Genomic DNA, 15,653 nt, shown 5'->3' on the forward strand with positions numbered 1-15,653 from the left:
TCTGCCTGATGCGCTCTTGGCCACCCAAGACCACGCTTCCCAAGAGCTATCGACTGGGAAGTGGATATCCCATCCCTCCAACAAACATCCCCATTTCTGAAACATGACGTCCACTGTGTCTCCGTCTGCATCACTCGCTGCTCCTCTGTCCACCATCCTGTCTCCCACCTGCACCCACGCCAGCCCCGGACCACGGCCTCCATTCCTGAGACCTCAGTTCCAAGTCGTCCATCGCCCAGCTGGATTTCAAGTTGCTGGTTTTCTTCAAACAGGCTCACGGACGCTGTGTTCCTGAGCTTTCTGACGCAGGAGAGCCCGCCTGTTCCCTTTTTCTCACAGGACAGCTCAGCTGGGGCCAGCAGCACCAGCCCAGACTTGGTTTCCCCATATCCTGGAAGCACTGCCCCCATGGCCTGCCTCATCCTCCCATTCCAACAGCTCATCCAGGCTGTGCCGCGACCTGACCTTCCTGTTCCTTTCTGCCCACAGGTGCGGTGCGTCTTCTGTTTCAGGGAATGTCCTCTCTCCTTCTGAATACTTTGGCTCACTTACTGGGTTCTCCATCTCAGAGACCACCTTGGTCTGCTTTCGTGTTCATTTACTCAAGCATTTCTACGCACCAAGTACTGCTCCAGATGCTAGAGACAAAGCAGCAGTCAGAGACAGCTACCTCTGGACCAGAAAGCCTGCATCCTGAGGGCAGAGACGGTAACATACATGTGGTGAAAGGGCAGAGAATGCCAGCGTGTAAGCGAGGAGGGGCCAGGAAGACCAGGAGGGACCTCTGTGGCAAGACACACAGGTGGGACCGAGGGCACGCGCGGCCATCGAGGGAAGGCACTCTCAGTGGAGGCGGCAGGAGTGCGAGGCCCCGAGACAAGGCTACTGACATTCCTTCTTATTGCTTTTAATCTCCCCACACACGCGCACACTCACACATGTGCTCACACACTCGCATGTGTGCACACTTGCACACATGTGTGCACACTTGCACACACATTCACACATGCATGCACTCGCACACACGTGCTTGCACGTGCACTCACACACGTGCACAACACCCATGTGCACGCACTTATACACATGCACACGTATGTGCAACCACACATGCACGCACACTCGTGCACGTACACGGGCATGCACTTGCACAGTGCACTCACGCATGCACACTCGCACGCTCACATTTGCACACATGCAAGCATGTATGCATGCACACTCGCACACATGCACACACACATACGCTCAAACGCTCGCCCTCATACCTGCGCATGCGCACACACACACACACAGACACACCTGCACGCTCACTCACACACGTGGGTCAGCTAGAGCTTCTCTTCCATCCTGGCAGTTTTATTCTAGGGCATCTCCGGAGCTCTTTGTTTTTCTAATCTATGCATTACGTAATGCCATCTTCTGGCTCTCCACTTGCTTCCTTAGTTCCGTTGTGTCCACCTGTCTCTGAGCTCCTATGTGTGGAACCCATGCTCAATAGGTCAGTCTGCAGGTATGTCCCAAGCCGGGGCTCTGTCAGGTCTCCTGTATGACATGCCCCAGGGCTTGCTCGGCTGATGTGTTGCTGCTCTTGGTGCTGCTCGTGTGTGGTCAGGTTCCCCCACTGCTGCACTGCAGGCACTCAGGGCTGGTCGCCCTGGGGCCATCCTTGACCAGCTCTCCACCCACTAGACGGCAGCAGAACCCCAACCCCACTGTGACAAGGATGTCCTGAGATGCTGCCAGATGTCCCCTCAAAGCAAAATCATCCCCACTGAGAACCCTGTTTGCTCTGACTCCCCCTTTCACTGTGAGGCTACAGGCTGTGTTCCACCCACTTTCCTGGGCCCGAGGGGCTGGAAGCTTGCTGGATGCTGCCTGGTCTCTTCACAGGTCCTTCTGGAGCACCCAGGTCCTCTATCTGAGGCCACCCCACTCGCAGGCCATGCACCTATGAGCTTCCCAGCCGTCAGGACACCTGGAAAACGCACGGACGGCACAGGTGCTTCTCAACTCCTTTCCGAGCCATTGCTTGTTCCCTCACTCAGTTTCTCTTAAAATTATTGGGGAGGGGGTACTAAGAATTCTGAGAGTCTGGGTGCTGTGCTGCACCCCACCAGAGGGACTGTTTGCCCATGCTCCTCAGCAGCACGCGGGTGAACCTCTCTTGGCAGCTGTGGCTGGCAAGGTTGGGCTGGCTTTCCTTGATCTTTTCTAAACCTCAAAGGTCCTGAGGATAGAAACTCCAGCTGGACTTCACCTGGAGTCTAAACTTGTACTTCTTCATCCAACAGTACACCGTTCATGTCTCCTTAGGACGTAAGGTGAAGAAATTAGTACATTCTACGGGTTCTTTAAATAGTTACACAATCGTAACTGTTTTAACCTGAGACACACCATGAGACACATACCCGGCCACCAGGATCTTGGGAATCTCCCCGGCAAACGCCTCAGCCATCTCGCGGCTGCCCACATTGGCGATGCAGTGTAGCGCCAGGCCCATGAAGGTGGGGTTCCGGCTCGCCAGGTCATTCTTGATGGCATTATTGATCAAGCGGATCAGCTCACTGTTGGAGTTCACCAACACAGAGATGAAAAGATAGCCCTGTGCGCCAAAGAGAGAAGAAAACAGAGCTCACAATAAGCCACAGCATCTACCACACGACAGCACACCAACACTTCTGTCTGCAGGAGGCCTCCAGCACTAACCCACCAGCCCACGAGCACGACAGGGGAGACTCATCTTCACGTGGACAAAGGTGTTAATCCTGCCGTGGGAGTAAAGAACGTCTGTGTGCACAATTCCACCACAGGACAGGCAAACGCACTCACCAAGTGCTGTCACAGGGACAAGCCCGAGAAGCTGCTCACGTGTCTCACTGGGATCAGACCCCTCAGTCCCTTCCTCCCCACGGTCCCACTCACTGATCCGCAGCTTACACAGCTGAGCATCCAATGTCACCAACAACCCGGCCTGCAGGTTCTCTTCCCCCCCTTTCTTGAATCTGTATTTCTCCAGCCTCACTACCACTACCCAGGTGAGAGCCCAGCACAGCTTCCCAGTCTTCTTAGAGGGAAGGCCTGAGCAGCCTGGCCCGACCACAGAGCCATACCTTCCTTCCTCCAGCCCAGACACAGCTGCCCTCTTGCCACATGCCTTCCACCGTACGCTACCTGCTCTGTTCCGCATGCCTCCCGTCCTCCTTCCCCTACAGGCTCCTGCTCACCCTTCAGGTTCCACCTCAATACCCCCTCCAAGAGCCTCCCCCAACCCAGTCCCCTCCCTCCCTCCCAGACTCCCAGGGAATTCTGCACTCCACAGCTATCGTCTCTGGGGGTTGTCTGATGCCCTTGTCCTTCTCCACTGGGCAGGGCAGGCCTGTCTCTCTCTGGAGCTGAGTCCCCAGGGGTCCCCGGCACCCTGCCTGACCCAGAGCAAGCTCTCCATGAACTCTAGTTGAACAGGCACCAATAACCCTAGAACACCTAGGGTTTTCTTCTTACTTTATGTAACTTTCTGACAAATGGAAGAAAATGTTACTTTATAACACTGGGTAAAACACACAGGAATAACATTACTCCAAGAGAGCGAGGACACTAAAAAGCTGGAGCCAGCTCTGGGACCAGGGGCCCAGTGTGTCTGGGGCACCAAAAAAAAAAAAAACCACAAAAAGCCAAATCTATTGCCATCGAGCCAATTCTGAGTCATAGCAACCCTAAAGGACAGAGTACAACTGCCCCATAGAGTTTCCAAGGAGCACCTGGTGGATTAGAACTGCTGACCTTTTGGTTAGCAGCGGTAGCTCTTAACCACTACGCCACCAGGGTTTCCTGGGGCACCGAGTGACTTTTAAACCACGTGAATGGAGTGCCTCTCCACAAACAAAGGCTGTACAGGGCGGCCAGGCACACTTACCTGTGACAGCGCATTAACATGCATCGTGGGGAAGGAAACCCAGGAGTGACCCCCCCCAGCCCTCCCTTTAGAGGCTGACCTCAGGACAGCTTGACCCACGGGTGCCCAAGGGACCCACCGCACCACACGCTGGGCTCCAGGCAGCATCAGGTAAACGCTCCCCTAGCCAGCAGTGAAGGCAAAGTACACAAAGAGAGCAGCCAGAAAAGCAGCAGCTACCTTACTAAGAGCCTTTCGGAAAAAGAACACCTCCAGGACTACTGAGGCTTTCCTGAGGGCGGCCATTCAGATGAGTTGGTTTGTGGTGCTAGGGGAGGGGTGAGGAAGGGGAGGCCTACTCAGACACATGCCATGGAACCACAGCTCCAAGTGCAGGCGCCTGGGGTTCACACGCAAAGCCCTGCAGTCTACGTGTGCCGTGTTTTGCACCATGCCCACACTGTGTTAAAAGATGGGACTAAGAAGGAAAGGAAACAGAAGGAAACCGTGAGCTAGTGCGGGGCCTCCAACACCATCAGCCCCCAGGACTGTGCACAGTACTCACGATCTGCTTCTCCGTGTATCTGTTAGAACTCAGCAGGTTCACCGCCTCCATGTGTCCAAAGTCAATGTCGTGGCCCAGAAGAAAGATGAAAAGCAACTTGCAGACGTATTTTTTTTTGCTATAGCCATCAAGAGCCTTGTCACCTACAGAAGAGAAGGGGGAGGGCTTACCCTGGGCAAGGGGGAACACTCCCCGCAGGAGCAGGACCACCTGTGGGCACAGCAACCTTTAAGCGGAGCACGAGCAGCACCCTCACCAGGCAGTGCCCATCGAGGCCCGGCTGCCGCTGCCCTTTCACTGGGGACTCTCTGCTTCATGCTTCTCATTTCCTTACTTTGAGGCAGTCAGACCCATGCAGTCCCGAGATAAAACCGAGAACACCAGCAACGAGAGCCACGCTATCGTAGCTGAGGGCAGGCATGCCTCACTGGGTCTCAGCCATCTGTCTCAACCCTCCTCAGCCCTGAAGGTGATGGAATTCCACAACACCTACCTGAAACTTGCCCGTCAATCTTTTATTACTAACTCAGGCAGATGAACGTACTCTAAATAAATTAACTTCCATTTCACAACAGCTTCAGAACAAATTGCCTAGCCACAAAAAAAAAAAAAAAAAACCAAGTTCCATAAAAACTAAACACAGATCCCAGCATTGTTCCTTTCCACACCAGGGGTTCTTTCACTTGAGAAGTGTAGAAAAGTCCTTAGATTCAACCCTCAGCCGGATGCTGAGTGGCCAACCAAAGGCCTGGTCTTCTTCCTGTGAGTTTCAGGGTGACGCCTGCTGCTGTGGATGTGGGAATGCTCCCAGCCACGTAGCCTCGGCCTGGCCATGGTATTCCTGTGGCCCTCACCACGTGAGCCGGCCCCAGAGGGCTCCTGCCAGCAGCAGCAGCCTCGCACTCTGCAGCTCACCTGCAGCCTAGAGGCCCCAAACCTCCCCAGTGCCGACACCATCAGCCTGCACTTGCCCACTTCCAGCTTGCCTGGCAACTACAGCCAAAGGGTCTGAGCCCCAAGCTGCCTGCCTTGGGGATGCTTCCCTCAGCCCTAGGGGTCCTGGGATTTCCTTACAGCTTGTAGTCAGTCCCTCCGATCAGAGACAAATAGTCCTTTGTAGTAACTGTCCCTCCTTAACCAGCCGCATGGCTTCTACCTCCTGACAGTCCCCTGGCTGACCCAGGCTTCAGGGCACAGTGCAGGGCTGCAGCCAGGTCTTGTAGCCAACAACCTACCTGTAAGTCCTCCTAGTGGATCCTGGGGCCTGGCTTAAAAATGTTAAAACGGGCTGTCTTCTGCCTGTCCCTGTGGTTCCCCAGGGTTCTGTCCTCGCCTTCCCCTCAACACAGCGTTCCTGGCAATCTCTGCCCCCGGGTGGTTAGAATATGAGACTGGAACCAGGCCTCAAACCTGTGAAAATGTCCCTAAAGCCTTTACACCTCTCCAACATAAGGAAGATGGGGCAGGTGAGCACACCACAACTGCTCTTGGGGTGTCTTCCTCTGTGTGTCAGTCAGGTCCCTGCGGACAGATGCCGAGAGGCTGTGCATTAATGCAGTGAAAAGCACAGCAGCACCCGCTCTGACAGCTCCGTCACACTTGGAGCTCTGAGGCATCAGGTCCGAGCTGCCTCCACCCCGGCATGTCTGCGGAGGGAGACAGCTGCACCCATCAGTCCAGGAAAAGAAGGGATCCTGGGGCGGGGGGGAGTGGGGGCATGCCAGCTACTCAATTAAATGTACACCAAACAACTCAAGAATAACCCATGGCTTGACTTTAAACACTTTCTAATCCTACAAAGCCACAACGGTAACTGTGTACTGACAGCTGAACTTTGGTTTGAGATTAAAAAAATAATATTAAAAGGTTAGTCCTTACTATATAAAATTTACAGTAGACCATTTCGTGGAATAAGTTAAACACACTTACCTTTAAATTTTGATCTAATGTTTGCCAGTTCTTTATTTATCCTCTTTATTTCTGCTTCTTTACTTTTGCCTAAAAAAGAAGGAAACACGTTCTTACTTTAACTGATTTCTAACAGCAATACCTGTTTCGGGATATGGCCCACATTCTGAGAACTAAAGGCACAGCCACTGCTTTAAGGGTGAAATGAGACCCCGGACGCCTCCGGTTCAGTGCCTTTTACGGAAGAGCAAAAGGAGAGAAGCCCTCTGCCCAAATATAAGCCAGGCGGGAGTGCCCATGACAGAGCCCAGAGGCCCTGACCCGCACCCTGGCCCAGCCTCCACGGGCCCAGCACGGGAGCATCCATCCATATGACGGGACAGTCAGGACGGGGCACATCTGTGAGCATCTCCCCAGGAAAGCAGCTGTCTCCACAGGTGTGGCTGGATGTGATGCTCGGCCGCACAGCTTCTAATTATGACTTTCTGCCACGTTTCTGGGCTGAGAAGGCCCTCAAAATACCTGCTAAATGTTTTCCACAGTAATCATTACCAGCCGATAACAGTTTACTCTGAAAATTGATTTTCAGTGCCACAGATAACAGAAGTATAAAGTTCTAACTACTGTATGCATCCAATTTTCTTTCCTTATGCAACTCACCAACCTGCAAAAGCTGGTAAGTCTACTTTTATACTATCCAATGAAGTTTGGGAATTCTCCATTGTATGAAAACGGTATAGAAAATAAATTATACATGTTACAGGTTGTCATGGATTGAATTATGTCCCCCCAAAAATATGTGCTGACTTGGTTAGGCCATGATTCCCAGTATTCTGTGGTTGTCCTCCATTTTGTCATTGTAATTTTATGTTAAAAAGGATTGGGGCGGGACTGAAACACCCTTACCAGGTCACCTCCCTGATCCAAGGTAAAGGGAGTTTCCCTGGGGTGTGGCCTGAACCACCTTATATCTCTCAAGAGATAAGAGGAAAGGGAAGCAAGCAGAGAGTTAGGGACCTCATACCACCAAGAAAGCAGCACCAGAAGCAGAGTGTGCCCTTCAGACATGGGTCCCTGGGCCTGAGAAGGTCCTCAACCACATGAAGATTGAGGACAAAGACCTTCTTCCAGACACTTGAAGCTGATGCCTTGAATTTGGACTTTTAGCCTACTTTACTGGGAGGAAATAAATTTCTCTTTGTTAAAGCCAGCCACTCGTGGTAGTTCTGTTACAGCAGCACTAGATGACCAAGACATAGGTCAGTGTTCACGACCTACTGAATCTACCGCTAACCTTGCATGAAGTCAATAAACATTTGCATTCATGTGTCCAGCACGGGGTGGAGACTAAGCCATATTGAGTTTCACTCCATCGTGACTAGCTGTGCAAACTGAGGCCTAGACAGACAGCATGGGCAATTTTACAAGAGCTACGTGAAGTCACCAAGGATTTCAGTTCACTGGGATCCACAATCAACGCCCATGGAAGCTGCTGCACTCAAGAAATCAAAAGACGCAGGGTCTTAAACGCTAACAAGCGGCCATCTAAGATGCATCAATTGGTCTCAACCGACGTGGAGCAAAGGAGAATGAAGAACACAAAGGACACAACGTAATTATGTGCCTAAGAGGCAGAAAGGGCCATATAAAGAAGAGACTACATCAACCTGAGACCAGAAGAACTAGATGGTACCCGGCTATAACTGATCACTGCCCTGACAGGGAACACAACAGAGAACCCCTGAGGGAGCAGGAGAATAGTGGGATGCAGACCCCAAATTCTCGTAAAAAGACCAGATTTAATGGTCTGACTGAGACTACAAGGACCCTGGAGGTCATGGTCCCCAGGCCTTCTGTGAGCCCAAGACAGGAACCATTCCCAAAGCCAACTTTTCAGACAGGGGTTGGACGGGACTATGGGATAGAAAATGACACTGGTGAAGAATCAGCTTTTTGGATCAAGTAGACCCACGAGACTATGTTGGCATCTCCTGTCTGAAGGGGAGATGAGAGGGTAGAGGGAGTCAGAAGCTGGCCAAATGAACACGAAAAAAGAGAGTGCAGGGAAAGAGTGTGCTGTCTCATTAGAGGGAGAGCAATTAGGAGTATATAGTAAGGTGTTTCTAAATTTTTGTAGGAGAGTCGAACTTGATTTGTAAACTTTCACTTAAAGCACAATAAAAATTTTAAAAAACGGGAAAAAAATAAATCAAAAGATGCACTGCACTGAGCAGATCTGCTGCAAAAGACCCTCTTTAAAGTGTTAAAAAGCAAAGACATCACCTTGAAGACTGAGATGCACCTGACCCAAGCCAAGGTGTTTTCAATCGCCTCATATGCATGTGAAAGATGGACAATGAATAAAGAAGACTGAAGAAGAACTGATGCCTTAGAATTATGGTGTCGATGAACAATACTGAATATACCATGGACTGCAAAAAGAATGAACAAATCTGTCTTGGAAGAAGTACACCCAGAATGCTCCTTGGAGGCAAGGATGGAGAGACGTCTCACATACTTTGGACATGTCAGGAGAGATCAGTCCCTGGAGAAGGACATTACCTTAGTCATCTAGTGCTTCTATAACAGAAATACCACAAGTGCATGGCTTTAACAAGCAGAAAAATTTATTTTCTCATGACCTGTTGCTGTTGTTAGGTGCCGTCAAGTTGGTTCCAACTCATAGCAGCCCTGTGCACAACAGAATGAAACGCTGCCCGGTCCTGCGCCATCCTCACAATCGTTGTTCTGCTTGAGCTCATTGTTGCAGCCACTGTGTCAATCCACCTCGTTGAGGGTCTTCTTCTCTCCCACTGACCCTGTACTCTGCCAAGCACGATGTCCTTCTCCAGGAACTGATCTCTCCTGACAGCATGTCCAAAGTATGTAAGACACAGTCTCGCCATCCTTCCCTCTAAGGAGCATTCTGGCCGCACTTCTTCCAAGATAGATTTGTTTGTTCTTTTGGCAATCCATGGTATATTCAATATTCTTCGCCAACACCACAATTCGAAGGAGTCAACTCTTCTTCCGTCTTCTTTAATCATTGTCCAGCTTTCAGATGCATATGATGTGATTGAAAATATGATGGCTTCGGTAAGGAGCACCTTAGTCTTCAGGGTGACATCTTTGCTCTTCAACACTTTGAAGAGGTCCTTTGCAGCAGACTTGCCCACTGCAATGCGTCTTTTGATTTCCTGACTGCTGCTTCCATGGCTGTTAATTGTGGATCCAAGTAAAATGAAATCTTAGACAACTTCGATCTTTTCTCCATTTATCATGATGTTGCTCATTGGTCCAGTTGTGAGGATTTTTGTTTTCTTTATGTTGAGTTGTAATCCATACTGAAGGCTGTGATCTTTGATCTTCATTACTAAGTGCTTCAAGTACTCTTCGCTTTCAGCAAGCAAGGTTGTGTCATCTGTATAACACAGGTTGTTAATGAGTCTTCCTCCAACCCTGATGCCCCGTTCTTCTTCATATACTCCAGCTTCTCAGATTATTTGTTCAGCATACAGATTAAATAGGCATGGTGAAAGAATAAAACCCTGATGCACACCTCTCCTGACTTTAAACCAATCAGTATCCCCTTGTTCTGTCCGAACAACTGCCTCTTGATCTATATAAAGGTTCCTCACGAGCACAGCTAAGTGTTCTAGAATTCCCATTCTTCGCAGTGTTATCCATAGTTTGTTATGATCCACACAGTCAAATGCCTTTGCATACTCAATAAAACACAGGTAAACATCCTTCTGGTATTTGCTGCTTTCAACCAGGATCCATCTGACATCAGCAATGATATCCCTGGTTCCACGTCCCCTTCTGAAACCAGCCTGAATTTCTGGCACTTCCCTGTCAATATACTGCTGCAGCTGTTTTTGAATGACCTTCAGCAAAATTTTGCTTCCATGTGCTATTAATGATATTGTTCTATAACTTCCACATTCAGTTGGATCACCTTTCTTGGGAATAGGCATAAATATGGATCTCTTCCAGTCAGTTGGCCAGGAAGCTGTCTTCCACATTTCTTCACGTAGATGAGTGAGTACCTCCAGTGCTGCATCTGTTTGTTGAAACATCTCAGTTGATAGTCCATCAATTCCTGGAGCTTTGTTTCTCACCAATGCCTTCAGAGCAGCTTGGACTTCTTCCTTCAGTACCATTGGTTCCTGATCATATGCCACCTCTTGAAATGGTTGAACACTGACTAATTCCTTTTGGTATAATGACTCTGTGTATTCCTTCCATCTTCTTTTGATGCTTCCTGCGTCAATTAATATTTTCCCCATGGAATCCTTCACTATTGCAACTCGAGGCTTGAATTTTTCCTTCAGTTCTTTCAGCTTGAGAAACACCGGGCATTTTCTTCCCTTTTGGTTTTCCATCTCCAATTCTTTGCACATGTCATTATAATACTTCACTTTGTCTTCTCGAGACGCCCTTTGAAATCTTCTGTTTAGTCCTTTTACTTCATCAATTCTTCCTTTTCCTTTAGCTGCTCGATGCTCAAGAACAAGTTTCAGAGTCTCCTCTGACAACCATCTTGGTCTTTTCTTTTTTTCCTGTATTTTCACTGACCTCTTGCTTTCTTCATGGATGATGTCCTTGATGTCATTCCACAACCCGTCTGGTCTTCGGTCACTAGTGTTCAATGCGTCAAATCTATTCTTGATATGGTCTCTCAATTCAGGTGGGATATATTCAAGGTCATATTTTGGCTCTCGTGGACTTACCCTGGTTTTCTTCAGTTTCAGCTTGAACTTGCATATGAGCAATTGATGGTCTGTTCCACAGTCGGCCCCTGGCCTTTTTCTGACTGATGATATTGAGCGCTTCCATTGTCTCCTTCCATATATGCAGTCAATTTGATTCCTGTGTGTTCCATCTGGCGAGGTCCATGTGTATAGTCACCGTTTATGTTGGTGAAAGAAGGTATTTGCAATGAAGAACTCATTGGTCTTGCAAAATTCTATCATTCGATCTCCGGCATTGCTTCTATCACCAAGGTCATATTATCCAACTACTGATCCTTCTTCTTTGTTTCCAACTTTCACATTCCAATCACCAGTAATTATCAATGCATCTTGATTGCATGTTCCATCAATTTCAGACTGCAGCAGCTGATAAAAATCTTCTATTTCCTCATTTTTGGCCTTAGTGGTTGGTGTGTACATTTGAATAATAGTCATATAACTGGTCTTCCTTGTAGGCGTATGGATATTATCCTATCACTGACAGCGCTGTACTTCCAGATAGATCTTGAAACGTTCTTTTTGACGATGAATGCAACACCATTCTTCTTCGAGTTGTCATTCCCAGCATAGTAGACTATATAATTGTCCGACTCAAAATGGCCAATACCAGCCCATTTCAGCTCACTAATGCCTAGGATATGAATGTTTATGCATTCCATTTCATTTTTGACGATTTCCAATTTTCCTAGATTCATACTTCATACATTCCAGGTTCCAATTACTAATGGATGTTTGCAGCTGTGTCTTCTCATTTTTAGTTGTGCCATATTAGCAAATGAAGGTCCCAAAACCTTTACTCCATCCACATCATTAAGGTCGACTCTACATTGAGGAGGCAGCTCTTCCTCAGTCATCTTTTGAGTGCTTTCCAAACTGGGGGGCTCATCTTCCAGCACTATATCAGACAATATTCTGCTGCTATTCATAAGGTTTTTACTGCCTAACGCTTTTCAGAAGTAGACTGCCAGGTCCTTCTTCCTAGTCTGTCTTAGTCTAGAAGCTCAGCTGAAACCTGTCCTTCATGGGTGACCCTGCTGGTATCTGAATACTGGTGGTACAGCTTCCAGCATCACAGCAACACGTGAGCCTCCACAGTATGACAAACTGACTGACACGCAAGAGTCTCATGACCTAGTAGGTTAGAAGTCTAAATTCAGGGTGTCAGCTCCGGGGAAGGCTTTCTCTCTCTGTTGGCTCTGGAGGAAGGTCCTCATCAATCTCCCCGTGGACTAGGAGCTTCAAGAGGTCATTGAAAAGACAGGAAAGAAAGAGAAGACCAAGATGGATGTCACAGGAGACTCTGAAACTTGCTCTCGAACGTCGAGCAGCTAAAGCAAAAGGAAGAATTGATGAAGTAAAATAACTAAAAAGAAGATTTCAAAGAGCGTCTCGAGAAGACAAAGTAAAGTATTATAATGACATGTGCAAAGAACTGGAGATGGAAAACCAAAAGGGAAGAACACGCTCGGCGTTTCTCAAGCTGAAAGAACTGAAGGAAAAATTCAAGCCTCAAGTTACAGTAGTGAAGGATTCCGTGGGGAAAATATTAAATGACGCAGGAAGCATCAAAAGAAGATGGAAGGAATACACAAAGTCATTATACCAAAAGGAATTAGTCAATGTTCAACCATTTCAAGAGGTGGCATGTGATCAGGAACCGATGGTACTGAAGGAAGAAGTCCAAGCTGCTCTGAAGGCACTGGCGAAAAACAAGGCTCCAGGAATTGATGGCATATCAATAGAGATCTTTCAACAGACAGATGTAGCGCTGGAGGTGCTCACTCATCTATGCCAAGAAATATGGAAGACAGCTTCCTGGCCAACTGACAGGAAGAGATCCGTATTTATAACTATTCCCAAGAAAGGTGATCCAACTGAATGTGGAAACCATAGAACAAAATCAAAATTTTGCTGAACATCATTCAAAAACAGCTGAAGCAGTATATCGACTGGGAACTGCCAGAAATTCAGGCTGGTTTCAGAAGGGGACGTGGAACCAGGGATATTATTGCTGATGTCAGATGGATCCTGGTTGAAAGTAGAGAATACCAGAAGGATGTCTACCTGTGTTTTGTTTAGTATGCAAAGGCATTTGACTGTGTGGATCATAATAAACTATGGATAACACTGCGAAGAATCGGAATTCCAGAACACTTAATTGTGCTCATGAGGAACCTTTACATAGATCAAGAGGCAGCTGTTCGGACAGAACAAGGGGATACTGATTGGTTTAAAGTCAGGAAAGGTGTGTGTTAGGGTTGTATTCTTTCACCATACCTATTCAATCTGTACGCTGAGCAAATAATCCAAGAAGCTGGACTATATGAAGAACGGGGCATCAGGGTTGGAGGAAGACTCATTAACAACCTGTGTTATGCAGATGACACATCCTTGCTTGCTGAAAGTGAAGAGGACTTGAAGCACTTGCTAATGAAGATCAAAGACCACAGCCTTCAGTATGGATTACAATTCAACATAAAGAAAACAAAAATCCTCACAATTGGACCAATGAGCAACATCATGATAAACAGAAAAAAGACTGAAGTTATCAAGGATTTCATTTTATTTGTGTCCACAATCAACAGCCATGGAAGCAGCAGTCAAGAAATCAAAAGACCCATTGCATTGGGTAAATCTGCTGCAAAGGAACTCCTTAAAGTTTTGAAAAGCAAAGATGTCACCTTGAAGACTAAGGTGCCCCTGACCCAAGCCATGGTATTTTCAACATCATATGCATGTGAAAGCTGGACAATGAGTAAGGAAGACAGGAGAAGAATTGACACCTTTGAATTGTGGTGTTGGCAAAGAATGTTGAATATACAATGGACTGCCAAAAGAAGGAACAAATCTGTGTTAGAAGAAGTATAACCAGAATGGTCCTTAGAAGCAAGGATGGCGAGACTACGTCTTACATACTTTGGACATGCTGTCAGGAAGGATCAGTCCCTGGAGAAGGACATCATGCTTGGCAGAGTACAGGGTCAGCGGAAAAGAGGAAGACCCTCAACGAGGTGGACTGACACAGTGGCTGCAACAATGAGCTCAGGCTTAGCAAGAATTTTAATGATGGCTCAGGACCGGGCAGTGTTTCGTTCTGTTGTGCATAGGGTCACTATGAGTCGGAGCCAACTTGAGGGCACGTGATGACAACAGAAGCTTCTCTGCCCAGGAATGCCGTGTCCAAGGGACACTCTCTGTTCCTGGCACTGCTTTCTTGGTGGTATGAAGTCCCCTGTCTCTCTGCTCACTTCTCTCTTTTACATCTCAAAAGAGATTGGCTTAAGACAGTATCTGATCTTGTAGATCTCATCAATGTAACTGCTGCTAATCCATCTCATTAGATCATTGTGATAGGATTTTACAACACACAGGGAAGTCACATCAGATGACAAAACATACAATACTGGATATCATAACCTAGCCAAGCTGACAGATATTTTTGGAGGACACAATTCAATCTGTGACAGATATCATGCTTGGTAAAGTAGAGGATCACTGAAAAAGAGGGAGGCCCTCAATGAGATGGACTGACACAGTGGCTGCAACAATGGGTTCAGGCATAAAAAAGAACATGAGGATAGTGCAGAACCAGGCAAAGTTTCGTTCTGTTGTACATAGGGCCGCTATGAATTGGTGCTTACTCGATGGCACCTGACAACAACAACAACATGTCTTTAAAAGGTGCTGCATTAAAAAAACAAGGAATTAAGACACAGCAAGGGAAATTAGAAAATACCGTGAAATGAATGAAAACAAAAACACAACATACCAAAACTTATGGGGTGCAGCGAAAGCCATGCTGGGGTAGATTTACAGCTGTAAAAGACAGGTACATCTCCAAGAGTTAGAAAAAGAAGAGAACCACAAGGAAGGGCTTCTGGGTGGTGGGCAGAGCTCTGTTTCTGACTGGGTGGTAGTTACAAGGGCGTCTGCCTTATAATAACTCTGTGATTTTCTATACCTCTGTTTTATTTTACAATAAAAAGGAAAAATAAGAGTAAACTGCCTTGTGAGGCAATGGATTTCCAACTCCCTGCCTTCTGCTGGTTCCTCCCATCCATCTGACCATGGCTTCCCCTGCTTAAAACCTGAGTCTCTTCCAAGTGCAGTGGTGACATCCATGCCTGGTGTGGCCTGTGTATGAGGTCCTGCATTTTCTGGGCCCTGCCCACCTGTTCGCCCCTCCCTAAGGGCCAAGCTTGGAGGGATGGACTAGAACACCCCCGGGCCCAATCCTCAGGCATTCTGCCTCCTCTGTCTGGTACACTTCCCTTTGCACCTTCAGCTGAGCCATCAGACTGTCTCTACTCTGAGAAATCCTCTTCCACCCACTGGCTGGGTTGGGTGCTCCAGAGCACCATGCTCAACCTCACCACAGTGAGCGGGACAGCAATCTCATGCGCGTTTGCTTCACTGTCCCCGCTTGACTACCCGACTAAGCCACCCGGCCCTTAAGAGCTGGGACCAGCACCTCGTCATAGGCACATTTCCCATGGGATGGCTGCCAATCAACACAGACCAGGGCTGAGTGGTGGCA

The 15,653-nt window shown here is 48.0% G+C and overlaps 1 protein-coding gene across 2 annotated transcripts in view; it reads right to left on the minus strand.

Moving 5' to 3' along the window:
- Window positions 1-15,653, minus strand: part of AP2A2 (adaptor related protein complex 2 subunit alpha 2) — a 96,290-nt gene that overhangs the window by 40,470 nt on the left and 40,167 nt on the right. For both annotated transcript variants that reach the window (XM_049892918.1, XM_049892916.1), the window contains exons 2-4: window positions 6,384-6,452; window positions 4,455-4,597; window positions 2,406-2,599 (exon numbers count right to left, since the gene is read on the minus strand). In XM_049892918.1, the coding sequence (XP_049748875.1) occupies window positions 2,406-2,599; window positions 4,455-4,597; window positions 6,384-6,452 (406 nt within the window). The remainder of the gene's footprint in view (window positions 1-2,405; window positions 2,600-4,454; window positions 4,598-6,383; window positions 6,453-15,653) is intronic.

Source organism: Elephas maximus, chromosome 7 (assembly GCF_024166365.1).
Source record: "Elephas maximus indicus isolate mEleMax1 chromosome 7, mEleMax1 primary haplotype, whole genome shotgun sequence".
Classification (NCBI taxonomy): domain Eukaryota; kingdom Metazoa; phylum Chordata; class Mammalia; order Proboscidea; family Elephantidae; genus Elephas; species Elephas maximus.